The 25,071-nt window shown below is 42.4% G+C and overlaps 3 protein-coding genes across 4 annotated transcripts in view; 1 reads left to right on the top strand and 2 right to left on the bottom strand.

The window, feature by feature from the left end:
* The window catches only part of mslnb (mesothelin b), a 48,706-nt gene extending 45,532 nt beyond the window's left edge, over positions 1-3,174 (top strand). The window contains exons 91-96 of the mRNA XM_085458732.1: positions 13-174; positions 260-396; positions 664-806; positions 916-1,010; positions 1,271-1,538; positions 2,640-3,174. Of these exons, the coding sequence (XP_085314858.1) occupies positions 13-174; positions 260-396; positions 664-806; positions 916-1,010; positions 1,271-1,538; positions 2,640-2,725 (891 nt within the window). The 3' untranslated portion in view covers positions 2,726-3,174. The remainder of the gene's footprint in view (positions 1-12; positions 175-259; positions 397-663; positions 807-915; positions 1,011-1,270; positions 1,539-2,639) is intronic.
* Positions 2,972-4,973, bottom strand: LOC146707387 (lipopolysaccharide-induced tumor necrosis factor-alpha factor homolog). Its single transcript, XM_085458731.1, has 3 exons — positions 4,931-4,973; positions 4,656-4,788; positions 2,972-3,509 (listed from the first exon to the last, which is right to left on the bottom strand). The coding sequence occupies exons 1-3, from the start codon at positions 4,953-4,955 to the stop codon at positions 3,401-3,403; spliced, it is 267 nt and encodes an 88-aa protein (XP_085314857.1). The 5' UTR covers positions 4,956-4,973; the 3' UTR covers positions 2,972-3,400.
* Positions 4,974-14,303: 9,330 nt separating this feature from the next.
* On the bottom strand, positions 14,304-23,900 carry txndc11 (thioredoxin domain containing 11). 2 transcript variants are annotated; one of them, XM_085458709.1, is made up of 14 exons: positions 23,629-23,900; positions 23,324-23,514; positions 22,147-22,243; positions 21,834-21,953; positions 21,315-21,412; positions 20,310-20,439; positions 20,132-20,225; positions 19,816-19,928; positions 19,494-19,697; positions 18,334-19,027; positions 16,672-16,859; positions 16,318-16,430; positions 15,921-16,001; positions 14,304-15,407 (listed from the first exon to the last, which is right to left on the bottom strand). In XM_085458709.1, exons 2-14 carry the CDS (start codon positions 23,446-23,448, stop codon positions 14,888-14,890), a joined length of 2,577 nt encoding a protein of 858 aa, XP_085314835.1. In that variant the 5' UTR covers positions 23,449-23,514; positions 23,629-23,900; the 3' UTR covers positions 14,304-14,887. The 2 variants fall into 2 exon arrangements, with proteins under 2 accessions (XP_085314835.1, XP_085314834.1); XM_085458708.1 differs by having other exon boundaries at positions 23,324-23,900.
* Between the last annotated feature and the right edge of the window lie 1,171 nt (positions 23,901-25,071).

Genomic DNA, 25,071 nt, shown 5'->3' with positions numbered 1-25,071 from the left:
CTAAATTTATAGGCTTACAATGCCAGCGGCATCATCCCAGAAGATCAGGTTCAGATCTTAGGAGCAATGTCCCGTAGTGCAACAATGGAAGACATCAACATGTGGAGTATTATTCAGATCGACACACTCGCTTCTTTGATGGATGCTTCAAACGGGCCGTGGGACCCGGTTCTGGTGAGCAAACAGAAGAAAAAATCTGAACGTGAGCTTACTTTACATGCTTGTGTCTTCACACCGATGCTTGGTTCTCCTCATCAAGGCCAAAGCCATCATCTCCAAGTATCTGAGTGTAAAGGGGAACAGTCTCGGCAGTGTGGAGCTCAACGTCTTTAGAGGACCAAACCTGTGCGCCCTGGATGTTGTTGTTATCAGGAACATTTCGGTTGGAAGCATCAAGTAAGGCGTCAGAGCTGTGACTGTGCATGAGTGTGTGTGTGTTTGGGGGTTATTTTTACATCACATTAGCAGCAGGTAATATCTGAACAAGAACATGTTGGCTAAAGGTCTGTCAGGGATCCTGTACTTACAAAGGCAGGTGAACCCACATAAATCTCTAAATTATTATTTAGATAACTAGAAAAAAAAGTCTGATTTAATGATAAATAATGTTATATGAATTCCATAAACTCAACACACCATTCCTGTGTGTTTTATCTCCTGCAGGAACGCCGATGCTCTGGACATATCCAGCTGCACCACTGAGAAAAAGCAAGAACTGTTTTCCCTCGCATATGAAGCATTTATCCCAATCACCCGCTCAAGCACTATCTCCACTACCAGTTACCAGCTCATACAATCTTACCTACGTAAGCAAACAGACCCACATTCACAAAAAACATCATTTAAACAGCTGAAAGTTAACGTAACTTTCATTTAATTAATTAAATTTTTATTAATTTTTTTCCATTCTTGCAGCGGGTGCAGATTTTAGGTTTATCCAAGACTTAGTGTCTGCCAATATCAGTATGGACGTCCCGACCTTCACTGGGCTGCTTGAGAGTGTTATACAGGTCAGTGCTGCATGTCTGCACTTTGAATTCTGAATTTTAGACTAATTTTGAAAAAAAAAAAAAGTTTATTTATTTATGTATTTGTGGGGTGGGGGTGGAGGGGTCTTGCATTATAGTTCCTCAATTTATTTACTTCGCTCAAACCATTAGACGGGGCTGATAAGTTGTAAAACTAAATTGTCCTTTTTTTTCTGTCAAAGATTAAAGTAAGTGTGTTTATTTGCTCATAGGATAAAATGTGTCTGCTCTGTTCTCCATAGAACCTGACTGTTAGTGATGTTAAAGGTCTTCTTGGCACCAACCTCCCACTTTTGAAGTCATATGAAAATGTGACAGTGGTGCAAACCTGGATCAGTTCACAGTTTCAGTCTGAACTTAATGGCCTGGGAGTGGGGCTTACAGGAGGCAAGGTTAGCACCACCACCACTACACCGGGTACATCATCAACAACATCAGGGGCAACTTCATCGATAACATCGGGGACAACTTCAACAACAAAATCAACAACTGGATCCAACAGCACCACGGGTAAGTATTACAAAAGGTAGCATTGGGTTAAAACATTCAAAGAACAACACCTCAGATAAAGCAGCAGTACCACATTTCAACATTTAATATAGCACACTGTCTGCACATAGAGCATTCTTGTGCAGGAAGAGTGTGGGCAGGAAGGGATTTGTGTTACAAGAAGTAAAGGAAACCAAAATAAAGCATGAAAACATGAAATGTTAAGCTAGCGGTGGACCTTCTGCTGCAGATGAAATCTTTCAATTGCTCATTTTAAGCATTTTTGTCTCATATCCTGCTGTTTTGTTATGAGTATGTAAAGATCATCTTACATCAGAAGCACTGACAAGAAAAAAAACAAAACAAAAAACACATTGGTGGTGAAAGGGAACTTGGTTTTTACTTGCGAGATCTGCAGTGTGATTAATGATGGCAGCATGAAATACAGTAAATACTTAATATTTTCATATTATAAAAAAAATCCCAAGTCAGAAAAACTAGTACAAGCGCGCACTACAGCTCTGAATACAGCAAACTTGACATATTGATAGTGTAAAGATCACAACTTGATATGAAAAATGAAGATATTAAATATTTGGTTGACTACATACCACTGTTGTGAAATGAAAATGATACATTTTTAAATGGTGTTATAGGTGCACAAACACTAAGAACCATCGGTATGTGGCTGCTAGGCAACATGATGACAACAAAAGACATGATGTAGATAAGAACCTTAAAGGGTCTGAGTTGTGCCTGTGTGCCCATTTTAGCTACTCAACTCCTGATCATGTAGGAATTTGCAGACAGACAGAGATTTGGTGTATCATAGTAAAATTTTCTTTATATATTTTTAATGATGGACAGTTGTTTTGCATACTATGCAAAATATTGTTCTACCTTTAGACAGAATTGGACCATATAAATAAATAAATTATAAAAGATGCTTAAAAAGAACTGGCAGTGATTAATCGAGCAGTGTCAGAGTTTTCTAAAAAGCCCACTTGTTGAGGCTTTTGTGTGGTTGATATGCTAGTGTTCCACAAATAATTCAGATAAAGAAATTAAATCAAGGGCAAAACGTTTTATTGGTCTCTAATGTGACTGTACGTTTCTTTCCAGGCAATGCTCCTCCAGTCCGAGACGCTGGCTTCTCTTTCTTCGCTCTTCTTGTACTCCTCATCACTTCTCAGTATGTTGTAATGTAAAGACAACTTTTCTCATGGAAGATTATTGGAATATGAATTATAAAATGGTAGATAACTGGATAAAGGCTTGAAATAATTTTTTTGTTTTAATTTATCATTAATAGAAGGAAATAATGTTAAACAGAAGGGCATTTGCTTCGTTCCTTGTAACGCTCGCTATGAACAAAATAGTGCAGGTGCAATAAGACAAATTGTAAATGATGTATTTTTGATTACTAAATCTTCCTGAAACCTTTTCATGAACTATTTCTAAGGTCATATTTTTGCTTTATTTGTTTTCTATTTTTTTTATTGCTCCATTTAAATTAAGATATTTAAAAGGATGAGGACTCAACAGAAAAATGACAGGTTCGGGTGACGGGTAACAGTTTTCATGATAGCTCTTTCTTTATTCAGTCTTACTATGAAAATGTATTTGAGAGATCAATAATAAACACATTTTAAACAGCCTTAAAACAGTCATTGGAGCTCGTTATTTGGTGTCAGTGTTTTAATATTCAAAGGTTTTGAGAGAGAAATTGTTAAAAAGGTCGCCTAATTTCATTTGTACACCAACAGCAAATTAGTCACGAGATTATCAGTTATTCAATTATAAGGAAATGTTCATTAGTGTCACCTTTTGTAAGTGTGTTTTGTTTGCAAAAAGCCATGTATAAATTGATGCAGGTCTTTGAGTTATAAGCGTTTATACACCCCAAGTACAGTCTTGCAGATAGGACAGGTGTGCTTGGCATCCTTCAGGCGGTCCACACAGAATGGGATGAGGCAGCAGCCTAAAACAAAGCTGGAAATGACAGCAGCGATGGTCAGATTTATTTACTCATATCCTTTTTATTTTTTTATTTTTTTTAACCTTCAAAGATCCATTCATTCATTCATTCATTCATTCATGTAAGGTCATATTTTGTCACCATATCAGGACATGTGGCAGCAGATATCATATTTCAGTTTTTGGACATACTTTTCAAAAAATGAAATTGTCATTTTTACATTTATCAGGTCCGACAGATTCAAAACAGCTAGGATCAATTAAAAATGTATCCCAAACAAGAGCTTGGACCTCAGTTTAAAAGCAAGTATCTGCACATGTGCATCCAGCCTTTGTGTATTTTTCAGTCAGTTTCTCGTAATTACGCTTGGTTTATTTTTAGCAGCTAGTTTAAACATGCTGGCCCACTGGTATGATGCCACAACTGTGACAAATAAAAAACATAGGGACACCAGTAAACATGCAACCATCCACAGAAGAGGAATCACCTTTACTTCGCCAGGGTTTTCAACGTGTGGTGCTCACTTTAAAAAAAAATATTGGCACACCAACAGAAGTTTAATAACTAAAACCAAACATCTCCTTCTTCTTTCTATCACTGCACCACCAGCTGTGGCACTGTGGTGCTATAGCAATGTTTTTAAGTCTAGTGTTATTTCAGTATTGTGCACGTTGGCATAAATTTTAATATGCACATAGTGGGAGAGTAATTCTACATCACTCAGTAATTTAAGTAAAACAACATTGAAGGATTGATCCAACTTGCATATCTGCAGCTGGAGGCTGTTAGCTTAGCTTAAACAGCTAATGCTATTGTTTGCTCTCCCTATGCATTCATGTACTAAACAACTAGAGGAATTACAGGAAAGATTCCTTTAAGATGAAATGAATAGGATCAGACTAGCATCAGATTCCAGCACCAACACTGATCTAAAAAACACTGTATCTGTGAGAGCTCAACGGCTTGACAGATTAATACCATCCATTGCTAAAAACTCACTCACTCACTGCAGTGACATTAATCTTTAGTCCAGCTTTTGCATGTTTTCACTTCCAAACAGTTTCCATGAGGTTTTCCAGCCACAGTGTGAGGAGCTGTATGAAATCTGTAAAATTATTTTATTGGCATAGTGAAGCAAACAATGCTTGAACTATTCTTACCCACAGAAGAAGAGCCCTCCACAGAAAATGTAAGTGAGCAAACCAGCAGAGTAGTCCACCTTGGAGAGGACTATCTGATGGCAGTTAGGACAGGCGATCTGAACCGGGCTGTCTCCCAGTGGACCGACCGTAGCTGCAGAAAAACAAGGATAGAGAGCACCAAAAGAGCAAATGCAAAAACAAATCAGGTTTTTAAATAAAATCACCAGAAATTAGAGCTCAGCTTTAAGAGTAACACGGACTACATAAATACAGACTGTATGGCACAAACTCACCAACAGGAACTTGTGCATTTGCCATTTTTCCTGTGTACACACATTAAAAAATGTGCATTTCAAGATAAAAACTTAAGAAAATGATCAAAGCTGTCCTAAATGTAAAAAAAAAAAAGTCTGAATAACACAAAGATATTCAGTGTTAGACTTGATCTGTGAGTTAAAGCAGAGTACTTACAGTTTGGGGGGGGGCCGGATATGTGACCACAGCGAGAAGAGGTTTCAGTGCAGAGCTGAAAGGGCTACCTTCACCGTCAGCCTCCTTTACTTAATAAGTCATGAGATCCTTGGACTCTCAGTGTGAGCCTCACTGACCCACCCTTTTTCTGACTACCATCAGTGTAGTCTTATTCCTGTGTACATGCAGTTCTGCTGCTACACCAATAACTTGGTGTAGTGTTGTAGTGTATCTGTAGTGTATCATATCTGCTGCGAAGTGCAAAAGTATGCAACGAGAGCTAAACGATGCAAAAAGATATGAAAGAGACATTTCCGAGGAGACTGCTGCACAAAACCAGTAACTGAAGCCACATAATCCTGCATTCAGAGTGAAATTAGCAGCACATGTTCCCGCTGCTCCAAATTAAATGAGACGTTTAACCACTGGTGAGCACAGCAATGTTGAATTCATGCTCATACAGTGTCATATCTGTTCTGCATTTATAAAGCCACATTCTAAAACTTGTGCAACAGCATCATTTCATGCCAAATGTTCCCTTACACACGTGTGGTTGTCATTGGAAACTGAGAGAATTTAAATGCAGATTGAATGTGTAACAAGTAGGTAGATGGAGCGAAAAATAAAAAATGATCAGTTGTTGAACAGTTATTCAAGTAATGTGATCAAAACACATAAATGATCCCAGATCTGGGACAAATATGGATTTACAAACAAACACTGGATCCCAAATTTAGAATCTGTTATAGACAGTGTTGTTGTTAATGTATGTTTGGGGACGTTGAACCCCGGAACCTTCAGAGGTTTTTCAGGGTTCTCCCTGCCGGAATGTTATGTGTGGGACAGTTTCCTGTATGTGTGCGACTAGCTGTGGTTGTTTCTAAAAGTGGTCAGTAAACGTCCTAAAACTGGCACTTGAGTTTCCGAGCATTTTTATCCTGAGGTTATAACACCTTTTTGGCGACGAGGATAAAAGCCGAACGCGGACAGTTTTGAGTTTTTGCTACGGATTTTGCAGTCGGACTACCACTTCGCATCTATGGCTACGATCGGATCGCTCACGGAGTTTGCCGAGGGGGACGGCGACTGGATTGAATATGTCGAGAGGCTTGAACACTTTTTCTTGGCAAACGACATTTCGGACGAAGAAAAAAAAAGGTCAGTTCTTCTCAGTGCGTGTGGAGCGAGGACCTACAAGTTGATACGTAACCTGACGACGCCTCGGAAGCCCGGGGACTTCAGTTTCAAAGAACTGGTGACGTTGGTGCAAAATCATCACTGCCCGAAACCCTCCGTGATTGTTCAGCGGTTCAAATTCCACACTCATTCACGCAAGCCGGGAGTTTCGGTGGCTGCGTATGTGACGGAGCTGAGACAGCTATCAGAGCACTGTGAGTTTGGAGGCGTGCTGGATGACATGCTCCGCGACAGGTTGGTGTGTGGTATAAATGATGATGGCATGCAGCGTCGGTTGTTGGGGGAGCCCACACTGGACTTTAAGAAAGCTTTGGAAATTGCTCAGGCAATAGAAACGGCAGCTAATAACACTAAAGACATTCGGAAAGCTAACAACAATATGCACTCAACCGAGGTGCATCATGTATCTCGGAGTGTGAGGGGCAAACTGAGGGAGCTTTTGGAGTGTTACCGGTGTGGGGGGGCACACTTTGCCAAGGACTGTGTTTTCAAAGACAGTACCTGCCATAACTGCAAGAAAAAGGGGCACTTAGCCAAGAAATGCAGGGGCACTAAGGAGAAATCAAAGAAGGAATGGAAGACAAAACACAAACTAAACACTCATCACCTGCAGGGCATGGCGCCTGAGGAGGATGAGTGTGTTTTCAACATGTTTAATCTGGTTGGCTTTAATAAGTGCTGTGCGGAGCCCATCTATGCCACTATCCAGGTAAATGGGAAGGAGCTACAAATGGAGGTGGATACAGGGGCTTCAGCTTCGGTGATCAGCCAAGCCACCTACCACAGCTTGTGGCACTCGGGCGGGGCACCAGCCCTCCAAGCGACTGAGATAAGCCTTAGACAGTACACAGGTGAATGCATTCCCCTGCTTGGTGCTATAGAGGTGCATGCAGCATATCAGGGTCAAGAAGCTGCAGCAACACTGCTGGTGGTGAAAGGGGAGGGGCCTAGTCTGCTGGGTCGTGACCTTCTGCAGAAAATCCGCCTGAACTGGAGGGAAATCAGGTATGTAACGGTAATAGCAGAGTTACTGGGAAAGTATGCAGATGTGTTCAAGAATGAATTGGGCACTCTCCGGGGCACCACTGTGAAGCTGTGTGTGGACCCTTTTGCCCGGCCACGCTTTTTCAAACCACGCACTGTACCATACGCCATGAAGGCCAAGGTGGAAGCAGAGTTGGAGAGACTACAACAGATAGGGGTCATTGAGCCAATAGAGTTCTCGGACTGGGCAGCCCCGATCGTACCAGTGTTGAAAGAGGACGGAGGGGTGCGTATATGCGGTGATTACAAACTGACAGTGAACCAAGCCTCTCAGCTCGACGCCTACCCTCTGCCTCGAGTGGATGACCTTTTTGCCACACTGGCGGGTGGTCGGACATTCACAAAGTTGGATATGAGTCATGCTTACCAGCAGTTGCTGCTGGATGAGGAATCAAAAAAATATGTGACAATAAACACACACAAGGGGCTGTTCAAGTACAACCGCCTGGTGTTTGGCGTTGCATCCAGTCCGGCTATCTTTCAGCGCACTATGGACAATCTTCTGCAAAACATTCCTGGTGTTGCTGTTTACTTGGATGACATTTTAGTTACAGGTAAAACAGAAGAGGAGCATCTGCGTAACCTTGAGCAGGTGTTGAAGAAGCTCTCAGAAGCTGGGTTGCGTTTGAAGCGCAGTAAGTGTGTTTTCCAAGCCCCTAGCGTGACATACCTGGGTCATCGCATTTCTGCACAGGGCCTGTCCCCACTGGAAGAGAAAGTGAGGGCAGTAAAAGAAGCCCCGAGTCCAAAGAATGTAGCTGAACTAAGATCATTCTTGGGCTTAGTGAACTATTATGGGAAGTTTTTGCCTGACCTCTCCAGCATGCTTGCTCCCCTGTACGGGCTGCTGCACAAAGACAGTCAGTGGAGGTGGTCCCAAGCGCAGGAGAAGGCCTTCAGACAGGTAAAAGAACTGTTACAATCGGCACCACTCCTGGTGCATTTTGATCCGGAGAAGGAGGTGGTCCTGTCCTGTGATGCCTCCCCGTATGGCATAGGAGCTGTTCTTTCCCATCGTATGGAAGAGGGGGAAGAGAAACCGGTCGGATATGCGTCACGCACGCTCACAGCAGCAGAAAAGGGCTATTCACAGCTTGAGAAGGAAGGCTTAGCAATAGTTTTTGCTGTGAAACGTTTTCATCAGTACCTGTATGGCCGCCCATTTACTGTTGTTACAGACCATAAGCCCCTCCTGAGTCTCTTTAGTGAAACAAAAGGCATCCCACCCATGGCTTCAGCCCGGGTTCAGCGCTGGGCATTAACACTGTCGGCATACCAGTATCGCATTGTTTATAAGGCGGGACCTGAAAATGCGAATGCAGATGCTTTCAGCCGCCTCCCCCTCCCGGAGGTCCCCGACCAGTCGAACTTGCCCCCAGAAACTGTGTTTTTGCTGGACAAGCTGGCGAACTCTCCGGTCTGTGCTAAAAACATCAAAGCATGGACTGAACGGGATCCAGAGTTATCTCGGGTTAAACAGTGGCTGTTGCAGGGCTGGCCAGCAACAGTGGAGCAAGATCAGCTCAAACCGTATGCCAAACGTCAGCAGGAGCTCAGTGTTCAAGATGGCTGCATCCTGTGGGGTTCCCGAGTCATTATTCCGCCTCCAGGTCGGTCACAGATCATTGAAGTGTTGCATGAGGCTCATCCAGGGATTTCTCGGATGAAAAGTCTGGCAAGGTCATTCGTGTGGTGGCCGGGAATGGACAGTGCCTTGGAAGACAAGGTAAAAGCCTGTTCTCAATGTCAGTCAAACCAAAAAATGCCACCACCTGCCCCACTCCACCCTTGGGAGTGGCCTGGCCGTCCATGGTCCAGGCTTCATCTAGATTTTGCCGGCCCCTTTTTGGGCCACATGTTCCTGGTGTTGGTGGATGCGCATTCAAAATGGCTGGATGCCCACATAATGCCGACCATCACAGCCCCAGTCGTCGCAGACACACTCCGGAGAATCTTTGCAACACATGGATTACCAGAGGCAGTGGTCACGGACAATGGGCCCACGTTCACAAGTGGGGTTTTCCAAGAATTTATGGAGAGAAATGGGATCCGACATATCTGCACAGCACCCTACCACCCTGCCTCCAATGGCTTAGCGGAGCGCGCCGTGGAGACGCTGAAAGACGGTCTAAAAAAAATGCCAGGTCTTTCCATAGAAAAGAGGCTCTGCCGTTTCCTGTTTCAGTATCGCATCACGCCTCATACAACCACAAGCTTGTCCCCAGCGGAGTTGCTGATGGGGAGGAAGCCCAGATCTCATCTGGACCTTCTTCGCCCAGATGTGGGAGCCAGAGTCGCCCAGTCACAAGGTGGGCAGAAGGTGAGACATGATCTACATGCCAGAGGCTGTGTTTTCAGGCAGGGAGACTGTGTGTATATCAAAAACTTTACGGGTGGCTCACGGTGGCTGCCTGGCGTCATTCACCACAGTTCAGGGCCAGTATCTTTTGTGGTGGAGTTGTTGGATGGCAGACAAGTTCGCAGGCACAAGGATCATGTGAGAGCCCGCACGGATGGAGCTGAGAAGAGGGCTCAGAGTGGTTCGCACGCACATGGTGGAGACAGGGCTGTGGACATTGTGGGGCCTCAGAGTGGTTCACCCGAAGGGGAAGTCGTGTCAGCAGCCCCTGAGATCGGGATTGGTTCTTCAGTATCACCAGAAGGGCTGGTGGAGCAATCTAAGTCACCTGAGCCGAACCCGGTCACAGGAGCTCAGCAGGCTCCTAGCCTAGAGAACCCAGCAGCAGGACTGAGAAGGTCAAAGAGGCAGCACAAGCCCCCTGATAGACTGAATTGTTAAAATAATGTGGTGTTGAATTCTCCCTCTCTTTTTGTACTTATGCATAATTGCTATGTTGTGGGTTTTTGCTTAAGGGGGGGGAAGTGTTATAGACAGTGTTGTTGTTAATGTATGTTTGGGGACGTTGAACCCCGGAACCTTCAGAGGTTTTTCAGGGTTCTCCCTGCCGGAATGTTATGTGTGGGACAGTTTCCTGTATGTGTGCGACTAGCTGTGGTTGTTTCTAAAAGTGGTCAGTAAACGTCCTAAAACTGGCACTTGAGTTTCCGAGCATTTTTATCCTGAGGTTATAACAGAATCAGTCGTGTCCAGGTTACAGATTAACCCCAGGACACACTGACAACGGCTTTGATGAACTCAAGAGGGAGTTTAAATTAAAAAGTAAAGACTTTTAAAAACTTCAGATTTTATCAAATTAGATAACAACTAGAAATATCTCAAGAGGAAAATGCAGTAATAAATATCTTGATTGAAGCACACAAGCAGATCAACGTACCTCTAAATCATACCAGGGTCTTCACAAAGAGAAAGGTCGATCCAAATAGGGGGGAAAAAAAGTCATCAACTTTTGGGAAATTTCAGGGGAAAAAAATCCTAGGATATGAAATCCCTAAACATGTACTAAAGCTTTGGATAATAAAAGATGATGTTTGTGTAAATTTTTAGTCATTGCTGGTCAAACAAAACAATCCAGAAATAAATAATACACTAATAACAAGAACCAACACAAACTTGACTCTAAATGTTAAACAGTGGATGAAGGAGCCATAACCTGAAGTAATCACTTATTACTACAATGATCAGAAAATGAAGGGATAAAACACACGGTCCGAGGCCAGAGCCAGATATGCCACAAGTCAGTTACACTTTACATGTTGACCAGTTAACAGGGATCAGCAGTTGTCCTCCATGACCCACCACCCTGTAAGTAGAAGGCTGGTAATCACTCCAGGCTCAGAAACCCAACTCTGCCTTTAGGCTGCGGCATACAGTAAGCCCTGGCCTCCACAGAGAGACTAAATATCACCGCATCTTCATTTTACAACTCACGTAAATATATTTAAATATATTTCAATCAAGTCATCTTATATCTGGCTATATGACATACCTGCACAGAGACAAAATATCACAGCAGTGTTTGTAGTGTGAGCTATAAGTAGACCAGAGTATCAGTGCAATCAAATACACACACCTTCAATTAATCCAACCCCATCACAGCCATTGATGGAGCAAATGTGACACACAAAACCAGTCCCAAACCAGTGCCACTTCCACAACAAACATGGAGATGAATCAATATAGTCAACATTAGTCCACCGTGTTACAGGGTCATTGCAACACTTTCTTTCATTTTTCAGCTGTTCCTCTGTAGATTTGCTGCTGTGCTTGGGATGGTTGCATGGTCTAATATAGGCAAAGCTTTAGTTGTTTGCACACATGGCCTCATAATTGCCTCTAGAATACTTTGGTATACAGAGGAGTTCATGGTCTACTGTGACTGGAAGGTGCCCAGGTCCTGTGACTCTATAATGAGCCCAAATTATCACCCTCCACCGTCGTGTTTGACAGTTGGTATGAGGTATTTGTGCTCATTGGTTTTCTGTTTCAGTGCATAATGGTCAAACATCAGCTTTTTGGTTGTTCCAGAAGTCTTGTGCCTTGTTCAGATACAAATTCACAAACCTAAATTTCTTCCAAACAAGCCGTACTTGTTCAAGGTTTCCTAATTAAGCTGTGACAGACTTTTTAAAAACTAATTTAACAATCTAAGCAGTGTTGGTCAAGTTACTTGAAAAAAGTAATCAGTAACTAATTACTGATTACTTCCCCAAAAAAGTAATCCAGTTACTTTACTGATTACTTATTTTCAAAAGTAATTAATTACTTAGTTAGTTTTTAAAAACATGATTTACAACCTGAAGAGGTGATAAAGCAATAGATCTTTCAGCCCAATTCTACTTTTTCTACATAATCCATCATACAAAATGTAATCCAATGGAAAAGTCTCTTTTTTTAACTTGTTTTATCAGTTTTAATCTTTTAACTTTATGCATCAAGCAAAAATTTAATTATATGCAACATTCTCTGACTGGAAGAAATTTGTTTAATATTTAAACCTATTTTCTACACATTCCAGCACATAAAATATTTTTTGTGTTTACACTCACTCTTTCAAATAGATGCAAGTAAAACACAGCAGAAAATAAATAAAGTCAAAGACTTAGCGGTCCTGTTGCTCTATTTTCACCTGTAAAGCAGGACTGGGGGTAGGCGGAGGTTCACCCTGGTGCAGGTGTGCCGCGGTCAGTTGAAGAATCCGCGACTTTCTCTGCGAGTTTCCCATTACGTCGTTACGCACTCGGTGCTTGCTCGGACATTTAGGGGTTTTTTTCGCTGTAAAAAGAAGTTTTCTTCCCACGCACAACGGACGCTAACGTTTTTGTCACTTTTTATGGAATCAAACTCAAAGTAAGGTCAGTACTTCCACGCTTTAAACGCTGCACGCTCATACTCTCTCCCACAATCTATATGTGATCCATTGTTGATCTGCACACAGCTGTTGTCACTAACGGCGCACTCGCTTACGTCACTGTCGTGAGACATTCTCGCAAAAAAATCACGGTTTTAGTAACGCAGTAACGCAGCGTTCCTACGGGAAAGTAACGGTAATCTAATTACCGTTTTTGCAATAGTAATCCCTTACTTTACTCGTTACTTGAAAAAAGTAATCAGATTACAGTAACGCATTACTGCCCATCTCTGAATCTAAGCGACAGCTATAGTCTTAGATGAAGCTCCTGGGGTGTTTTTTTTTTTTAAAGCAGCTCCTTTTAATATTGCACTCTGACCATGGGCGAAGGTTGCTAGGATGTTCACTCTTGGGAAGACCAGTTGATTGTTTTCAATGCATAATGATGAACTACAGTTTGTTTGGAAAGTGCCTCACAACCCTCCCAGAATGCTGCAGACCGACAAACTGCCAGACGTTCAGCTTTCACAGAGGTGCTCACACCTGTTCATGATCAGTCAATCGAGCACCTTCTTATTTCCTATAGAAGCAGTAAGGATGAAGTTAGTTTCCCACACACTGCTTCTCAATCTTGGCCTAATTTGTGTTAAATAACCAATGACACAGCATCACATGTCACGTGTTGTTGTTCATCTAACATTTTAAGTCCTACAAAGGACCACATTATTTTATTTATTATCATGTCCTTACATGTAAAAGCTGGTATATCAACTGTATCTCAACACAACACTGTGCTCAAACACAAAGACGCACATCAATACAAGAAGAGTTTTAATCAGTAAAAACCAGTGCAATATTTCACATGTAAACAATTGCAGCATGTTAATAATACCTGAATAGTTACATAGAAATATTTAGTGATTCAAGGATTCTTGTAAAAATAGATCAGTTTCACAAAACAACTGTGTCCCCTCAAAAACACACAAAAAAAAAAAAATCAAAAAAAAAAATCTTACCGATTGTTTCGAGTCCACTTAATAGCTCCAAACAAAACGAGGGGAGCATGTATTCGGCATGAAATTACTTCTCAGTTTTATTAGTAGCCCTCTCCCTGCAGCCAAATTCTGCACCACCAGTACTGCAAATGCATTTTAAAGTAAACAATGGAGGAAAAACATAGCTGTGTTTTACAGATTTCCGGAGAATGTGATGAAAGCTACTCATAAATTCCTAAAAGTCAGCCAGCACTGAACTATAAATGCCAGATAGGAATTAAGATTCAGAGCTAGAGTTGTTATTCAGTGTAAAAGTATGTACTTTAAAGGAATTCCTACCAGTATGTTTTTATCATTTGGATGTTTCATAAAACACTAAGGAAGCCAATCTGTTCATCATGTACACACACACACACACACAACTTAAAAAGACAAGAACTACAAGTATGAAAATAAATCAAGCACATGAACGTGTCACATGAACTATAATGAATCAACGTGAGCCAATGCTGCTTGAATTTTAGGAATTAATGGGGAACGTTTCCAGGAGGTTAGTCATGTGACTCTCAGCTCACAGAACAGCAGGTGAGGTCATCCTGCGAGTTCTTGGAAAGTGCCCGGGGCCTTCTTTCAGAGCTTTATTTGTTAAATAGACAAATGTCACGAAGTCTGGGATTTTCACATTAAGAGTATCGTAGCCTCCCTTTCCAAGCGAGGTTTTCCATGCGAAACACTGCGTCATGGGTGAATCACTTAAACTCACACTGCAGAGTATATCACTGCTCTTCAAATGTACTAACCTTGACTTTTGGATACAGGTGAGTCCAGCCCATCCATGGTGTTTTTATTTTCTAATAAAGAAACTATCTTGCACTTGGTTTACAGTAACTAAAGGAAGCTTCATTTGGCTGCAGGGTGTGTCCAGATTCTCTTGTTATTCCTTCACAATTAACAGTCGATAAATCGTTGCAAGCGCAGCATCACAGCTGGGAAGTCTGAATTGGAAAGTTGGCACGGAACTTTAAAGAGTTGGACGAGCTCATATGATCACAGCACAAGAGCTGCGTGTTTTTTCTTTCACTGCCTTCCCACCTGTCCTACTCATCTCTCCTTATATTCCTGCCTGACTGAGTAGCAGTGTTTCTTGGAAGATGGTAACTGTCATCTTTTCTTTATTTTTGCTTGTGAGAAAATTTACTGGGCGTTGCCTTTTGCAGTTGAAGAGGATCTCCTCATGTCAGCCTTATTTTCTCACAGAAAATAAGGCTTGTGCTCAGGAGGCCAAATGGCTTCTTTTCTGCTCCGTCTCCTTCCTCTCCACCTCCGCCTGCTCTCTAGCCTCTGTCCTGTCCGTCAGCGCCCTCAGCAGGACCCTGAGCAGTGTGTTCTCATTCAGCAGATTTTCAGAGGCGTCTGCCAGCTCCTGCAGCCGCCTCACTGCCTCACTGAGCTGCCGGCTTTTCTCCCGGTGCTGCTCCTCTAAGCTCCGCCTCTCTCGCTGCAGCTCGGCGTTCTCGGTCTCTAAGGCGCGGGCCTCAAATTTCAGTCGTCGGTTGTCGCGCCATAGTTGCGCGAGCTGTTGGGAGAGACGCTCCCGGGCGTGATGCAGGGCTTGAACTTCACGCTGGAGTGTCAGAAACTCTGACCCAAGGAAAGGACTGTGTCCAGGACCTTCTGTCTCAACAGACGGTTTGTGCACGTGATGCAAAGAGCCAGAGTGCTGCAGGATGAAGCGGAGGAGGTTGGGTAATGTGATGGGAAGGTTGTCAGGAAACTTCACACTAAGGTGTTTTCTTAAAGGGAAGAGAAAAAGAACACAAGAGTGAAAAATATTCTGCTGAAATTCACTGATGAAAGTTTTTTTGTTGTTTTTTTAACTGAGGTGTCAAGAAGGACTAAGAATCAGACGGGTATTCGAATAGGTCTTAAACACATGAATGAAGCCACTTGAAAACTGTTTAAAAAATAAAGGCAACTTATTGCAATGTAATAATTACTAGCTACATTAACAGAGAGATATACAAAGTAAAGCAGCTAGCTTGTAGTAGGCCATAAACCTAATCACTCATATGTGGACTATGAGTAGGACTTCAATAAAATGTATTGTTTTACATTTAGAATGAACACTTTGGCATTTCAGTGTGTATCATTTAAGTTATATCATTATAGTTATATCATTTGCAGTTATAGTTCCACTGAGGCAGTGTGAAGATCAAAGCTATTTTTTGCAGAAATATGAGATCCAACCCCCCCCCCCCCTTTGGCCACACCCTTGTTTGTGCACACCTCTCTGCATTTATTCTTACCTGTATCTGGGAAAGAAAAGAATAGAGGGAACATGATCCACCATGAACTCCCAGGGGAGGTCATTACGTGCAACATTCACCCTATGCAAAGGAAAAACAAAGCTGGCATCACTTTTTTTCTTCAAAAATGAGGGTCACACTGCTAATATTCTCTCGTATGCTTTACACGCTTAATAAAATAAATATATGGGAAACTGTGTTTAGGTCACCCGGTTTCCGAAATGTTTTTAAAATATGCTTTTTGTTACATTTCAAAACACAGACACCTCAATCACACATTATACACTAACCTGACACTTTATTAGGTACACCTTGCCTTAATTCTTACTCAGGCTATCATCAAAGGTACACTTACAACCGGGACTGCAGAAAAACTGTAAACAGACAGTAACTGTACCTGGCCACTGTGATGGTGCCATTTCCCTGTAATAATCGGGCCAGCTGGATGATGATGTGGTTGAGAACAGAGCAAAATCCACACCACTGAGTGTAGTAGAACAGCAGCACGTCCTACAACACACAAATTGGCATCATCAGGAGTTTAGCAAACTACCTGCTTCCATAAGTAGAGCACGCAGCATACTAAGCCTCCATTAAAATCACGCTTGCAGCTGTAAAAAGCAGCTGTTTTTATATCTTAATGTTTTTATTTTTAGGTGCATGGAAGTTGCTTTACAGAAATTCTTAAAAGAAATTCAGAATTTCACAAACTGCCTTGATTTGCTGAGGGTGTTTCAGAACGCTTAGTCACCTTTTGAAGGTCCATGACGGAGGGCAGGAAGGAGGAAGTGGTCAACTCTGTGATGAGGAAGCGTGGAGGTGACTGCGTGTGTTCGTCTGAACGCGACGCCTCCTCTTCAACTCCCTTCCTGTCCTCCTCTCCAACCAAGTGTCTCTGCAAGAGGCTGTAGGGAGCGCTGAAGTTCCTGATGAAGGCCTCTGCAATGAAACGCACAACATGAACACAGAATTAGCCCAAGAATACGATTCAAATGGTAAATGGCCTGTATTTGTATAGCGCTTTACTAGTCCCTAAGGACCCCAAAGCGCTCTACACATTCAGTCATCCACCCATTCACACACACTGGTGATGGCAAGCTACATTGTAGCCACAGCCACCCTGGGGAGCACTGACAGAGGCGAGAATCTTCACTAGAAGAAGCTGGAACTCGACCCAGCGCCCTCATTATACTTTTGATTTATCAGCCACTAAATGTTTGACTTTTGGTCATTAACCTGACTCGTCATGTGAGATAATATGACTTGTGATTTCTTTCAGTATTTCTAAATATCGGACATTGTAGTGAGAGAGCCGCTTGAGTCTATTTTGAGTAGAGTAAGGAAGAGGATCTTTTAAAGAAAGTGGTTTTTTTGGACGATTAAAACGTTGTTACAGGCCAACTTCCTGCAAACCAGACGGCCTGAATTCAATGATTTTTATAACTTTTATGCCAACTTCACACTGTATCTGGCCAGATGTGTGCATGCACCATCACAATGTCATCAAGGACAGATGACTCATCTTTACAAAGGCCCTAAAGACATTTGTAGAAACCAGTGACTGACTGATATATTGGAGGTGGATATTTTCGGCTAATATTAACTATTTGCCAGTGTGAGTATCACCATTTATGACGGCCAATGAATGAAAATTAAAAACGCCAAGGAGACTTGAACAACAACCTTCAACCATGTTATGAGTGTTGCCACGGTATAGTTTGTCTAACAGAGGGCACTCCTCCAGCAGCTTCCCTGTTGGCAACACACACAACAACCAGGTGACCTGAAAACAATTCAATTTTATTTATATGGTGCTAAATAACAACAGTCACCTCAAGGCGCTTTTTATTGCAAGGTAAAGACCCTACAATAACACAGAGAAAACCCCAACAATCAGACAACTCACTTTCAGCAAGCAATTGGCGATAGTGGGAGACTAATAATAACTAAAGATTGAATGCAGAGTGTTGTATAAACACATAGTGGGTGGAAAAGGGTGAGTAAAGAAAAACCACTCAGTGCATCATGGGAAACCCCCAGCAGCCTAGACCTGTTTGAGAAAAACTAAGGGAGGATTCAGGGTCACCTGATCAAGCTCTAACTACGTGCTTTATCAACAATCAAAGTTTTAAACCTTTTTAATCTTAAAATTAGAGAAGGTGTCTGTGAGCTGGATCCAAAGTGTGAGCTGGTTCCACAAAGAAGGGTCCAAAAACTGAAGGCTTTGCCTCCCATTCTACTTTTAAATATGCTGGGAACCACAAGTAACCCACTAGTCTGAGACCGAAGAGACACAATATGGGATTTTGAAATCACCAGATGTCTTAAAAATTGCAAATCGTTTGAGCTCCCAGCTTTTGGGACAAAACAAAACCAGCCCGTGTTACATGAATGAAAGTTGTCCATGTCTTACCCAGAGACTCTGTTAGTGTGGCTGCTGGAGTGTGCTGAAGAACATAATGAACTTCATCCTTCAGGTTCACAATAGCAGCAAACGACCCGTCACCGCCCCTATCATCTTCTTGCTCAAGAGAAGCACTTCTGTTGCCTGATGCTCCGAGCCTGACTGCCAGAGGCCAGTTCAGGGCAACATCCAGCACATAAAACCTGAGTGTCCTGTTGGTTTGACAACGGAGCCCGGTGATGCCGTCTCCCTCCGGCTGAGGGACAGAGAATGGAGGGATCAAGGAAGGAGGAACGCTTTGCATCTCTGACTCCTCTTTGGCTTGTGATTCATTGAGCTGAGGTTCTACTTTTCTGCAGCAGGCACTGTATTGACTAAATGGGCTGTAGCTGTCCAGAAAATTGCTACAGCCCATTGCGGTTGCACTATTAATGGACACGGGGGAAGGGAGCTGGTGGAGGCAGCAGCGTCTGAGATAAGTCTGAAATATGTCTCCTCCCTGGATCGAGGGAGGGAACAAGCAGTGCAGAGGTGAGGTGGCGAAGCTTGGCCACGAAAGGCTGAGGCACACCTCACACACGCTTGTGCTCGACTGTGGGAGGACAACTGACTGGCAGCACAGTGAGTGGAAGGAGAAACTTTTGTCCCAGCTGGAGTGGTGGCTGTTGTCACAGGAGTGGTAACGCACAGCAATGTCTGCAACCTAGAAAAACAAAATGGGTTAAAAATGATTTAATCTGCAGAACTTAAGGAGAATAATACAGTGTTTAACAACACAATTACAGAATATACACATACAAAATAAGTTCTAATATAAAAAGCACCTGAGGAGGAGGAAGATGACGCTTAGACCCAGTAATATAGCCATCACCATGTCACCCTTTCAAACTCCCTCAAATCCTTATGCTTGCCCGTTTTCCTGCTTCTTACACTGTAAAAGTTCCCTTTACCAGCATACTTAATATTTATTTAAGTCTCAGTTACACGATCAGAGAAACTGACCTTTTTTATTTTTTATTTTTTTAATACAGGGCAGCTAAATGAAGATGGGTAAGCCAGATGACATTAGCTCAGTGTATAATAATAGTATAGCTGCAAATCAAATCTGTAAGAGAATAAAGCGTTTCTGTCATTTCGAAAATGATATTCGTCTGATTTTTTCTGCTCACCTGCTGTAGCGCAGGGCTGGGCTGTGATCCCAGAGGATCGTGCGGCACAAACAGCAGCAGTGCAGGGCCTTTAGTCAGCTCCTCTTCTAACAGGCGAGACTTCGTTCCCGGGGGCTGCAGCCACTGGAGGACCGTCTCACGGTTTTCAAACACCCATCTACAAATGGCCTCAGACGTAAAGTTAAGGTCGTTCCTGGGAAAAATCTTAAACAACAGATGAATAAACATACAGCATCATATACATCCACAGTTTTAAAGTCATTAGTGTTTAATTGCTTTTTCTAGAAGAACCACATCTACAACATGCGTTGACGCTGCTTACCAAAGAGGAGTTAAATCTTCTGTGGAGAAAAACCGTTTCATCCTCTGTTAGTGAGATGGCTCCTGCCACCTGCTTGTTGGTCACGACCCCAAAACGTACAACACCACGGAAATCTGCACCATAAAAAAGAGAAACTTGTGACTTCAACCATTTATGTTCCCTTTATCGTAAAATGCACATTTAGGTTCTCTCTGCTTCAACCACTGCTATCTTTTCGTCAACAGCAGCCTCTCCTCGAATTCTAATCCCATGCTTGACAAGCCAAAATGTTTATCATGTTAACAATCAGCCTTGAAGCTGCGTGATTACTTCTTACCCCTTTTTAGGACCTGCAGGGCAGAGGACAGAAATGTGATGTATCCTGGCGGCTGGGGGGAAGAGTTAAACTGGAAGAAACCCACCACTCGAGGCTAGAAACGCACAAGACGCAGATCATTACAGTTGGCTGCACTCTGTGGGTGATTCAGTGACAGAAGTGTAAAGCTCAAATATACCTCGTGATAGGAGAGGAACTCTTCAACATGACCTCTTGATGGGAGGTAAGTCAGTGGTGTGATGACTCTGAGTACAAAACTTTCTATGTATGGAGCCAAAAATGGGCCTCTATACTCTATTGGCCCAAACCTGTGGAAAACACAGATGCTAATAAATATCAACAAATCATAATTAAATTACAATTAAGAAACAAAACATTCAAAGGGTTTCCCACAGTTTTGCATTAAAATACATCTTTAGCCTCTCTAAATATGCGCGTCTATGACTGAAGTTGTGTATGAACAGCCAAATACAAAAGTAAATAAAAAATTATTTCATTCATAAAAGAACAAACAAAACATACTGATTGCTTAAACTCATACATTTCATCATTTCTGGATATGAGCTCATTTTGAATTTGATGGCAGCAACAGGTCTCATATCAGTAGGGTGGGGTCAACAAGAAGCTGGAAAAGTAAGTGGTACTAAAAAAAACCCCAACAACAACAAAAACATTTTGTAATCTGCTTAATTTACAATAGGTCAGCAACATGATTAGGTATAAAAGAAAGAGCATCTTCAAGAGGCAGAGTTACTATTCCTATGCTATTAAAACTTCTGAAATAATTTTTCTCTACATAATACTGTGAAGACTTTCACTAGCCCACCCTCTGCGGGACATGATACCCTCAAAAAATTCAAAGAATCTGGAGAAATCTCTGTGTGCAAGCGAAACAGCCAAAAATCAATATTGGATGCTCATGATCTTCAGGCCCTTGGGAGGCGCTGCATTAAAAACAGGCATGACTCTGTCAAAGAAATCACTTCATGGGCTCAGGAGCACTTCCAGAAATCACCGTCTGTGAACACAGTTCGGCTGTGCCATCTATCATGCAAAGAAGAAGCCACGTGCAAACATCGTCTTCTCTGAGCTAACGTTTATGGGGCTTCCCAATTCGTCTTTGTCTGCTAAAGCTATTGAAAGCAAATTCCCACCATAAGTGAAGAGAAGCCCACCGTCTCACCTTCTATAAAACAGATGGATGACGGGGTAGTGATAGAAGCGGTTTTGCCTCCTGCATTTCCCCTGACTCCACCAGCAGTTAACAGCCACAAACTGCACCTGTGTTTGTGTGTTTGAAGAGACACATTAAGAAACAAAGATAAGCAAAATTATGTGTAGACTACACACAAAATGGTGTAAAATCACACACTGTAATGACTCATGTACTTAACAAACACGCCCATAACAAGTCGACTATGAATTTGCATTTGAGAGAGAGACACAAGCTAAAAATGTGTGAGTGTGTATTTAAGCTGAAGGGAACAGATTTTATTAACTCAACTATGTCAGAGTCACTCTTTACTGCAGTCTGTCAAGCTGCTCCTATAAACTCTTCCCAACACTTTGCGTCACAAGCGATAACATAACACGTGTCCACGTAAGAACAATCTCCAGCTTCCTTAGTCTTTGCCCAGTAAAGCACATCTAAATATTTGATGTTTAAACAATCCTGAGTGGTGGAGGTTCCGTTCACTTGTACCTGTTTGGCCAGCTTCTTAGCGACCTGCTGCACTTCCTGTCGCGCAGCCATAGAGTGAGCACACCATGGTGCATAGAAGAAAATAAAGGACACCTCGGCCACACTCCTGAGACGCTCCACCTGTGAAGAAAAAAACCCTTTCAATCTCACAGAGCACCACAAGTTTGATGACAACAATGCCAAAACATTTAACTGGAGCTTTAGAAACCCTCTTAGCTCTTTCCATTTGTTCCCTTTTACAATTTGAGCAAATGAAGTATCAAACAAAGGAAAATACAGTGAATGCCATCAAGTCTGAATCCTTGAATTTCACCTGGTCAAGCTGACCCAAGTAGAGATCCACCACCGGGGCGTCAGGAGAAAAGAAACGCACCGGAGGCCGAGCTGCTGCCACCACATTCTTAGCACGACTACAGAAATAAATGAGAAGAGTAACGCTGAGGGGTGCAAAGAGATCACGGTCACATAATAAGATCTTGCCAGGTTATTAAATCCATAAGCTATAACTCTGTGTCACTTCCGCGAGATTCGCTGATCATGGCAGTGTGTCCATCATCGGTTGATGTTAATGCTACAGGTAACCTCCAGCCTTGCATACTACTCTGAGTTGCACATATTGGAATATGCATGTGTTAAATTTGGAAAATGAGAGTAGAAGCAATGGTATTTGGAAATGGAGGGTATGCTAAGCTGCATACGAGGGGAGGAAAGGCTATATGTTTGCGTCCACAGAAAGCAATGTGAAAAACTGTGCTGTGTTAAACATTCTGCCTCCCCCAGAGGCTATGCAAAAATGTCTCTACATCGTTACAGGGGGAACAAAATTACCTCAACATGACGAGAAGCAGAATTTGCCTGGTATAATTTGCGTGGAGTCGGTTTCAAGTTTCAGTCTTTGTGGCAATTATCGTCTCAGCTGGGTTTTCGAGAGGACGACTGAGTAACTGCTTAGCCAACAAGTCAATCGTTCAGCAACAGTTGCTACACTTTAGGATTTCAGCACTTTCATTCACCATAACTGAATGACAAGTGGTATAAGCTTTGAAGAACCGTAAAGTTGCAGAGGCCAAAGCTGCAAGATGATGACAGCACAGTGTGTCAGGGCTGTAACCAGATATTACTATTTAAACATTAATAATCTCATTATGATCTCCCTGCAATCTTTTCTGGGTTTTATCTGAAAAAACTGTAAAAAACGCCCAACCTTTCCTTGAAAGATTAAGGCGATGTCCTTAGTTAATCTCATTGTCTACAGTACACGTCAGTTTTAGATTAGCAGCACTAATAATGAAGCCCTTGTTTGTAACTACTGTAGACAACGAGTACCGGAGGTTCATTCACGACCTAACACTGTTACAACGCCGCTCTTCGCTCACCTAAATAACCATTACACTTAGCTTTTGTGTTTTAAGGGGTCTCGTGTTAGCCTGGTCACACACAAGCAAGCTCACGCTGTCAGAGGATAAACAGAAGCTCGTGCCCATGTTTACCTGCACGTGAACTTGACGGCCAAAACGAGCAGGACGCCGAGCACGATAGCCCCGCAGAGCAGATCCGGTCTCCGGGCCATCAGAAACAGCACCTGCCGGAGAGACTGCCGCACCCGGCGCAACATTACAGCTTGTCGTCACCTCTCCGTCCCATTTATACGCCCCGACTACCGCTCAAAGCATCCATTTGCCTAACAGGGGGGGAGGAGGGATGGGTGAGGAAGACTGGTTCGACGGAAACAGCTAACCTGGATTGGACATGAGCAGTGCTGGTGTGTAAGGTGTTCAAATACGGTCAAGCCAACCTTTCTTCCACACGTAGACTTTTCACTTCCGCAACAACGACACCAGGGGCAGGAAGTAAAGTCCTCTACGCGAATAAAACGCGTAGTGCGTTTAACGCTTTAATGGCTGTCTGAGTTTAAAAAATGTCACTGACAGTTAGCTTACCGGATGTTAAAGAGGAACGACACTAGTCGTAATAATTACAATATTTAAACTGGTCCTCGGTAAGCGATTTTATTCCTTTTTCCGTATGGCGCAAAACGCGCTCTTTTCAGACCGTCCCTACGTTGTTATGGCGACAGCCGCTGCTGCTACGACAGCCGTAAAACACTAGGGGGAGGTTGTTTTAAAAATGAATCGATAAAACTTTATTTAAAAGCCGCTTATTTACATCTAGAGTAGAATTATTTAAAGTGCCCGGGACTTGTGACTGATTGTGAGACTGGAGAAAACTCTTTTCTCGTGTTACTTTGCTTCGTATAAAAATCACTGCATCAAACTGATTCAGTTTATCCTAAAATAACTGAACACTGGGTGTGTAAGATTTTTTTATTATTATTAAAAAGGGTCTCTATAGGTAAAACATCACCTGATAAAATGGGTTGTCTTAGTGTTAGAGCTACTTTCTTATTAATCTTCTGTTATTCATCCAAATATAGTAATGTTGTAAATTGTTAGACCATTTTATTACCTTATCACTACTTACTCTTAATTATTGTGATATAATTTTAAGACATTGGCTGTCTTAAATGTCAAATGCTCATAATACAACTAAAACAATACATGTAGGACATGAGCATCACAGTTCTCAGGCTGTGAGCTTGACATTTCATATCTGGGATATCATGTCTGTAGAATATCCGGATCTAGAGTACTGTGCAAATATCTCAAGCTACTACTCTTTTCATTATATTTTGCTATGAAAATGGGAAATGGGGACAGTGATTTATTGAAACATCCAGTATATAAAACAAAAACAGAGTTTGTACATTTCTAATGTATTTGGAAAAAAAAATACTTGATTTTTTTAATGCAATGTCTCTTGTTCTGTTCTGGCTAAAGATGATCCCACACTCCTTCAATAATGTTGAGGTCTGGGCTCTGGGAAGACGAATAGAGGACTGATGGTGTTCCATTGTGTGTTTTTCCATCCATGTATGCTTTTACTGCACTGGAGCTGTGTGTGGGATCATTGTCACCATGAAAAATTAAGGCATTGCTAAGATCTGTTCCAGATGGAATTCATGGTGGATCAAAACGGTAGTTTTCTGTGTTCATAATTCACTCAATTTTGACAAGAACCCGAGTACCAAGGACTGAAATGCAGCTCCAAACCACGACAGAGGCCCCACCATGTGTTACTGATGGCTGTGCACACTTGCTTTATTTTATTAGGCCTGCCACTTCCTGTTTTTGTCTTCCACTTGTCCAGTTTTATCCAATAGCACACCATGCTAAGACAT

The sequence above is a fragment of the Copadichromis virginalis genome, linkage group LG6, assembly GCF_057382275.1.
Source record: "Copadichromis virginalis isolate Kocher_CV1m ecotype Utaka linkage group LG6, C_Virginalis_male_GT1.1, whole genome shotgun sequence".
Classification (NCBI taxonomy): Eukaryota; Metazoa; Chordata; class Actinopteri; order Cichliformes; family Cichlidae; genus Copadichromis; species Copadichromis virginalis.
Note: the sequence above shows the minus strand (reverse complement) of the source record. Positions and strands in the feature narration are given on the sequence as shown.

What these genes read in the sequence shown, in the direction of transcription:
- txndc11 (XM_085458708.1), bottom strand. Translation starts at nt 23,448, where the DNA reads ATGTTGCGCCGGGTGCGGCAGTCTCTCCGGCAGGTGCTGTTTCTGATG. An exon ending in ACTTGGGTCAGCTTGACCAG is followed by an intron (nt 21,954 to 22,146) that starts GTGAAATTCAAG and finishes TTTTCTTCACAG; the next exon opens with GTGGAGCGTCTCAGGAGTGT. An exon ending in GGCACCATCACAGTGGCCAG is followed by an intron (nt 16,002 to 16,317) that starts GTACAGTTACTG and finishes TCCTTTGCATAG; the next exon opens with GGTGAATGTTGCACGTAATG.
- LOC146707387 (XM_085458731.1), bottom strand. Translation starts at nt 4,955, where the DNA reads ATGGCAAATGCACAAGTTCCTGTTG. An exon ending in AAATGCACAAGTTCCTGTTG is followed by an intron (nt 4,789 to 4,930) that starts GTGAGTTTGTGC and finishes GTTTTTCTGCAG; the next exon opens with CTACGGTCGGTCCACTGGGA. An exon ending in GGAGGGCTCTTCTTCTGTGG is followed by an intron (nt 3,510 to 4,655) that starts GTAAGAATAGTT and finishes TGTCATTTCCAG; the next exon opens with CTTTGTTTTAGGCTGCTGCC.